The sequence below is a fragment of the Marmota monax genome, unplaced genomic scaffold (genome assembly GCF_021218885.2).
Source record: "Marmota monax isolate L192 unplaced genomic scaffold, Marmota_monax_Labrador192_F-V1.1 WCK01_AAM20220418_F8-fsc00014, whole genome shotgun sequence".
Taxonomy (NCBI): Eukaryota; Metazoa; Chordata; class Mammalia; order Rodentia; family Sciuridae; genus Marmota; species Marmota monax.
The window spans coordinates 11,920,483-11,928,482 of NW_026695222.1; the positions used below are offsets into that span (position 1 = coordinate 11,920,483).

At 47.7% G+C, this 8,000-nt stretch overlaps 1 protein-coding gene across 2 annotated transcripts in view; it reads right to left on the reverse strand.

Moving 5' to 3' along the window:
• The window catches only part of Psmf1 (proteasome inhibitor subunit 1), a 33,486-nt gene extending 26,610 nt beyond the window's left edge, over positions 1–6,876 (reverse strand). The window contains exons 1-2 of one of the 2 annotated variants that reach the window (XM_046433067.2): positions 6,622–6,876; positions 333–485 (exon numbers count right to left, since the gene is read on the reverse strand). In XM_046433067.2, coding sequence (XP_046289023.1) covers positions 333–485; positions 6,622–6,750 — 282 coding nt within the window. In that variant the 5' untranslated portion in view covers positions 6,751–6,876. The remainder of the gene's footprint in view (positions 1–332; positions 486–6,621) is intronic. The other variant, XM_046433068.2, reaches the window with a different exon arrangement.
• Positions 6,877–8,000: the final 1,124 nt, after the last annotated feature.

Consider the following 8,000-nt stretch of genomic DNA (forward strand, 5'->3'; position numbering starts at 1 on the left):
CGCTGCTCGCTTACAAAGCTAAAAGCAGCCCACTGGGGCTACAACAGCCTTTCTTCCTGCATTGTCCCTGAATGGCTTGTCTTGATTTCTTTAACCTGTGGATTTCTTTAACCTTTAACCTTTAACCTCCTTTATAATCCAGGCAGCGACCATCTTTGTGCACAAAGCATTTCTATGTTTAGGGTTCTCACCTCAGGATAAAGCTCTTGAAGTAGGTCACTGGGCAAAGGCTTCAGGGACACTTACAGCTCTGCAGTCACTGTTAAATGGGTTTTAGAACAGCCACCCCAATACCCACTGCCATCCGCAGACCCCACAGGTCTGAGACTCACCAGCACATTGATGATCATGCTGGTCTCCATGGTGATGGCTTTCACAAGGAGCTTCCTGGAGCCATCCTTGGACTCATACCGGAGGGCATACAGGTCTTTACTGTTGTTCCACCCAGCTGGCAGCAGCTCTGACTTCTTATCACTGGGACCTGGCTGAGAAGACATTGGGATTGAGGAGAAAGATCATGACCTCAGAACAGGGACCTACAAAGAATCTTACAGATAATCTATCAGCACCTCTCACTTCACAGACAAGGCTACGGAGGTCAAGAGAGTGACCTGTCCAAGGTCACGCACCAGTTAGAGGTCTGGGGCCCAGGTATCTGGAATGTTCTCTCCCCCCTGGCTGTCTTTATGACACAGCACTGACACCTGTCAAGAACCTGCAATCTCAGTTTAATAATCATCTCCCTCTCCATCACTGCCAAGAATAAAGTTAATTAACTTAAGGGACACTGTGGAATTCTAAAGCACTGATTTTCAGGGTTTGGACCTTGATCTATGTGCCACAGGGTCACCAAAATGTTGACTAAAAACACCAACTGTTTAACAAAAGTTACAGATGATTTTCACATATACCTAAAATGTAATATACATACAAGAATTTAAAAATTACAAAGTGGAGGGCTGAGGTTGTGGCTCAGTGATAGAACACTTGATTGCCTAGCACATGTGAAGCACTAGGTTTGATTCTCAATACTGCATAAAAATAAATAAAGGTATTGTGTCCATCTACAACTAAAACATATACATAATATATATTTAAATACATATATATATATATATATATAAATACATATATGGGGGTAGAGAGAGAGAGAGGGAGAGAGAGAGGGAGGGAGGGAGGGAGGTGTATGCGGCTACAAATTGCTTAGGAAAAAGAACATTGCAATCATCACAAAAGCCTTGGGTAGCAAATCCCCAAATTCTTCTTTCTTTCCCTTCAAGAGTAATACTACTCTGTATTTTTAAAAAACTTTTTTTCTCACTTTTCCTATAAGTTGTATTACTATACATGCAACCATAAAAATACAGTTTCCAATGTTTCTAAATTTAACACAAACAGCATCACTTCCACCAGTTGCCATTTTCACGTGAAGAGATTAATCCCTGCCAGTGCTTCAGTGTTTTTGCTATAGCTGATTCACATTCACCACTATGTGGCGCTCCATTGTGCGAATGGGCTTCAAGACTTGCTCACTGGCTGGTGGAGACAGACAAGTTTCCAGTTCACTTACTTTGCTATTATAAATAATGCTATGAACATCCTGGACACACCTGACACACATTTGAATTAATTTCTATGCCTGGAGGTAGAACCTTCTATTGATGAGATAAAATCAAATTGTTTACCAAAGAGGTGCTGATGTCTACTGCCACTAGCCCGGAGGGAGAGCCCCTGCTGTTGCACCTGGTCAGCAACACTGCTTTCATCTGACTTTTTCATCTTCCCACCTCACTGGTGTAAAATGCATCTACTGTGAGTTATGATGTTTCTCCTTTCTTTTCCTTTTTAGATAACCTAGAACTTTATTTTCACACACTAAAGTTTGAGAAATAGTTAACTAATTTCTACAGTAAAAATGAACCGTGATTTCTGGGGGCAAGGGGGAGATTTCTTAACAAGATCCATACAAGATAAAAATACCGCCATTGGAACTGCTGATAATTTACAGCTTCTGCTCAACAACAGGCAATATGAAGTCAAGACAGTCACGGCTAGGAAAAGACATTTGCTAGGCTGCAGAAAAACGAAAAGTCAGGCTGAAACAATGAGATAGCAGGGTTACACACACCTGTCAGACCGGTGTTACCCATTTGTTATTTTTATTTTTTTACCAGACTTGTATGGGAGACCTCCAGGCACTGCTGGTGAGCATTTAAACTCCTTTAGGGAGTTTTTAAAATTTAAACAGCCCCTTTAGGGAGCAATCTGGTAGTATTTAGTAAAATTAGGTGAGTCAATATCCCATAACCCAAATTCCCTACTTCTGGAAGAACCCTGTGCAGAGATAGGACAAGGGATCTTCATCACAGCCTTAGCTAGGACAGCCAAGGAGGAGGTAAAAGGCAAAATACACTTACAGTGGGTTACTCTCAGCAATCAGAATGAGCAAGGTAGATCTAATTGTAGTATTACTAATCAAAGTAAAAAATATGATTTAAAATCCAGAAAAAATGAGATTTACAGACCAGCACCATTAGTATAAACAATTTAAAAAGCACACAGAAAATGATATATGTCTTTTTTAAAAATTTCTTTTAGTTGCAGGTGGACATAATACCCTTAATGTTTATTTCTATGTGATGCTGAGGATCGAACCCAGTGCCTCACATGTGCTAGGCGAGCGCTCCACCACTGAGCCACAGCCCCAGTACCAATGTACATCATTTTATGGATGCATATTTATATTGCTCAGCATGGAGCAGGCAGTCTGGGAAGATCTGTATTAATAAAAGTATGATGGGAAGGAATGGAACCAGAGAAGAACACCAGCAAAGGCCAGAAACGCAAAACTCGACACGCACTAAGGACAATAGGAGGCCACAATCAAGGACTGCTTAGGTTCTCTTCTTTGGTCACCCTGGTGCTCAGGAATTCATTAGGAGGAGTGGTCATAAGTCAAATTCAGGATGTCGCAATTGGCAGTGGTTTAAGAACTGGCTGGATGACAAATCAATTCATACTCCCGAAACGAAACAGAGGGACAAAAAACAAAAGTGAAACTAACCAATCGGTCCACTAAGGGAGAAGGAGAAACCATCTCCCACTCTGAACAGAGTACACTTCCTGTTACATGTTTACTGTTGTGGGTGAAGTTTTACTTCAGAAGCCAGGGATTTGATGACATGCCTTATCTTTGCTCTGTCGAGGGGTGTTTTAATTTCTATTACGCCCTCGTATACAGCATTCGTCTACCAGAACTGGAATGTGGGAAACCTGGCTGCTCACCACCTTTGCTTCCAGAGTAAAGTCCTGGAAGAACGACGCCTCTTGCTGAAATGGGACCTATGTTCCCCAGAAAACAGAGGTGGCACTATGAGACAGGCTCTGGTGTTATCAAGCCAAACATGGCATTCAATTGCACTCGGGGCCCTCAGCTCAAATATCAAGTGTCCCAGAAAGCTACAGTTGGAATGTAGCCAAAGTGTACAGTCATGTAGTTTGACACCCTTGGATGAAAACTCTAAGACCTGGGGGAGCTGACACTCACGCAAGGTCACAGCACATGAGATATAAAGCTGGATTTGAGATTCAGAATTCTCAGCTGCCAGTCTATGGCTGGAGATTTTTCCCAGCCAGGTCCACCAAACTGGCCCCATGAAAATTTTTCTTGAGAAAAATCCTCAAAACCCCGGGGAGGAAGTATTCCTTAATAGCTGAGTGTTCACCCCAGTGCCTCTGGGCTTCAGCCAGAGAAACGAAACAGATCGTTCTGGGCATTTTCTCTTTCTTATAACCCTTAAATCCCCACAACACAACACAAAACCAATCTCTAATTTAACTCTACGGCCATCTCCATCCCCTGCCACTTAACCTGCCTGACATAGCTATAAAGCTCTCATGAGGAGTGGTGCTGAAAGAAAGAAATCCAAATTCAAATGCTGGACTTCAGTTGAGGCCAACAGAAGTGCTACTCTTCAGTCAAGTTTTACAGACCAATCCTACTGCGCCAGAGGAGGCTAAACCAAAGAGAGCAGACAGCCTTGCTCTCTACTCAACTGTTGATGTGTTAGTCAAACAGACACTCTGGGGACACTGTTTCCCTCTTATCACCCCCAGGAAGATGGGGGCAGGAGGTGACTAGAGCAGCAACACAAACATCCCCTGAACTTGGCAAACACTATGGACTCAGCCAATTCTGCTGGCTCCAGTCTGAATATTAAACCTCAATAAACTAACAGGAAAGACACTGCTCCAGATGGCTTCTGCTCTGAATATGAGTACCCTCAACCAATGTGAGCAGAGGTCAAGTGCAACCTGAGCCTGCAGCCACTTCAGGAGAAAAAGCAAAAAGAAGCACAGACACAGCAGACTCTGTTGACAGTCCCGACACTCATTCCTTTGAGGGCATGTAAGGTTGAGCGCTGAGGTGGACAGGGGGACAGTGCCTTCCAAAACTCCCATTCCCCAGCTCTTTGGCCTCCCCAGAGAAGTGTGGAGCTGACTTTTTTTTCTGGTCCGCAGGAGCTTGACCCGTCACCATTAACTGAGGAGGTAGACTTTGGGAATCTGTCACGGATCTTTTTTTTTTTTTTTAAACCACTATTGAAATGAGATTTGTTTTCACATTTCATTTGAAAATTTTGGGGGCCTAGAGTATTTTGCAAGAGGGTGATGCCAGGGAAGACACCAACCCATAAGAACTGACATCCATAACCTGGCAAAGTGACAGACACAGGCGCTGACAGGATGTGCGGGGGGACAAGTGGGGGAGCAGTTCTTCAGGGTTCATATATGCCTGTGAAGTGGTGAGCAGGGGGCCAGGTAAGCCCTCTGTGACAAGCTCTTGGTCCTGGACCAAGCTCTTGGTCCCCTGAGGAAAGGGTTATGATAGTGGGGCAGAGAACAAACCGACAGGCAGTAAGGTGGAGAGGGGCTTGAGGACAGGATGGAGCAGACCTGCTCCATCTGAAGAGTGCGACCAACGGGCAAGCTCCAGAGTAAATCCACGTCTTACTCCACACCCTGTCCTGTCCCACACATCGGCTCTCTGAAGAACTTCCCAGGAGAAGTTGATATGAAGTGACTGGGCCAAGTGAAAGAGCTGTTAAAGACTAGAAAGCCAGAGCGGAGCAAGTCAAGAGCCATAGGGTTCCTGTTGGAGGAAATGTGCAGTGAAAGGGGACCCTGACACCGGGGAGTGGGGGAAGGCAGCATCTCTCCCAGGTCCCAAGGTCTGAACTGCTGGGAGGAAGAAATGTTCCCCTGTGTGTGTGTCTGCGTGTGTGGGTGTGTGTGTGTGTGTGGTTGTTGCCGACTCTGCTTTCCCAGCCTTTTCTTCTTTAGGGGTGTGTTAGAGGGTGTGTTGTTGTTGCTGCTTGTTTCCTCCTGTAGCCCATGTAAGCCACGAAGGATGTGTGCCCTTGGAGGTAGCAGTGGGCTGCTGAGCACACATCTGGGGTCCCAGTGAAATAGCTGAGACTGGGGGCGGGAGAGACAGAACTCAATGATAGTTCCTGTGCTCTGATTCTGCTGATGGGAGTAGTGCTAAAGGGTGTGGTGGTCTTGGTCCTAGCTCTATGGGAGAGAGGAATAGAAGCAGTAGCAGTGATTCAGGGGGATATCTGGCTAAATGCTTGGAATGTGTAAAGCATTTGTGGGGGCGGGGAGGGAGGGTCCAGAAAGCTATATACCTGAGAAAGATAAAAATGGGTTCGGGGCTTGAGAAATAAAGGTAAGAAATGAGAGGAAGGTTAAAATCTCACTGGGAGACACAAGGGGTGGGGTGGCTTGCTCCTCAGAGCTGGTCTTGGTTCTGGGAATGAGAGGACTGGGGCAGTGAGGGTCAGGCCTGGAGTCCTGAGTGTCTGTGTGTATGTGGGAGTGTGGCTGGAAGGAGCAGATGGGAAACAAAGGGGCCAGGTCCAGTTTTCATAGGAAGGCTGATGTGACAGGGAAGGGACAGGGAAGGGAGACATTCGTGAGATGGGCTGAGTCCAGGTGTCCTGGGGGCTCTGTGAGGACACTCCAGCTGTTAAGAAGCAGAACCTATGGATGGGAGAACAGGAGGGGCTGACCCTGTGGGGAAAACTATAGGTAGGAATCCTAACCTAACCCTCACATCCAGGATGTATGGGTACATGTGTGTGTGAGCTGATGATGACGGGGCGACTGTGCCCAGAGCCCTTCAGTAAAAGGTAAGAGTGTGTGAGCCCACCCAAAACCTCATGTTCGGATCCAGATGTCCCGTGGAGGCTCGAGGTGGGAATGGAGGCAGTTTTGAGTCCGGCCTCCCCATCCCTGCTCCGTGACTGTGTGGCCAGAGTTTAGGGGGAGCAGGTGGGGTGAGGACTCTGGGGAGATACACCTTGTCTCGGGGTCAGATCCACAGAATCCTGGCCCGAGCGACCGCCAGGCTGAGCTGAAAACTTTCTGTCCCCCGGTTTACAAACCAGGCTGTGCCAGCTGCGCGGGGAGGGGTCCCGGGCCCCAGCGGCGTCAGGATCCCCCGGGCCCGGACCTGGGGTGACGGGCAGAGGCCAGGCGCTCGGGACGAAGTCTTTGGCCTCCGGGATTCGGCAGAAGACAGCTCCCCCCTCCCCAGCGGACGGCTCCGCGGCGTACCTGGTCGCCGGTACCCAGGCCGTAGTAGCCGTGCGTCACCACCTCCCAGTGCAGGAAGCAGACCAGCGCGTCCTGCGTGCAGGTGATGGACGGCGCCGCCGACTCGTAGAGCACCTCCAAGCCCGCCATCAGTGCGCTCGGCTCCTGCGGGCGGAAGGAGGAAGGTAACACTTCAGGGATGGCTCCGCCCACGCGTCGCTATTACTCCGCCCCGCCCTCCAGCGGCTTCTGCCGAGTTTCTCCCGACGACCCGAAGGGAGCAGTCCGGGGGCGTCAGAGCAGCCGCCGGAAGTAGTTCCCAAACGGCAGCGCAGCTTCTCTAAGAGTGCCGGGCTGGAAACGTGAGCTGGGCACTGAAGGGTTCCCAGAGGGAGTCCGCGCACGGGGCGTGCGTGGCCTCTCAGAGCCGGGATCGCGTTCTCCCCGCAGCCTGCAGGACCGCTGCGCGCTGAGCGCTGAGTCCTGGGAGAGGACACCTCGCTGCAAACTAGATTTCCCATCCGCAAAGTGGGTGGGGCTAAGCCCGGAAACAACTTAGGAAATGTGGGGAAAATTAATTTATTAGCACGTATGCAGTGCTTGCTACGAGTCACCTTATTCTAAATCCTTTTCTTGTATACATGGGTTGACCCCCACCCCGAAGTGGTAAAACCACTAAGGAAAATCGAGGTACAAAGGGACAATTTGACCTCGATGACACAGCCAGCCAGTGAAGGGCAGAGATGGTACTGGAATCTACCAGTCTGGTTCCTAGGATAGCTTTTATTATGGTGTTTGTTGGGTGCTGCATCCTGTGCCAAAAGCTTACTTTGTTCTTTCAACAAATCTTATATTCTGTTATCATCCCCATTTTGCAAGTGACAAAACTGGTCAGAGTTGAAGCTACTTCCCTAAGAAGATGGGAGCTCTGGACTATAGAACTGAAACTCCGACCCACTACCTAATTTAATCTTTTTTTAAAATACCTATCTCCTCCATGATTTTTACCACCTATTATATCTTCAACAAGTTTCTTGAAGTCCCATTATTGTTTTTATTCAAATTTATTTTTCCACATCCAGTCAGCATCATGGTTCGTGCCACCCACTGTTCTTTCTCACTTGGATGCCTGGTGTCAGCCTTTGAACAACATCCCTGTCTGCCTATAGTCTGTTTTGCACCCTGAAACCAGACAGAATCTGTTAGAACACAAGTCAGATGGTGTCCTTCCACTCAAAACCTGGCAGAGTTCCCACCAAGCTCAAAAGGAAGAGTCCTCCCCAGGGAACCTATGTATGGTCTAACCCCCACTGCCATCCCTACTGTCCTTCTGAATCAGAATATCAGTGGAAACACACCTGGAGGCTAACCTGTAGAAATATTAATAAGAACCCCATCAG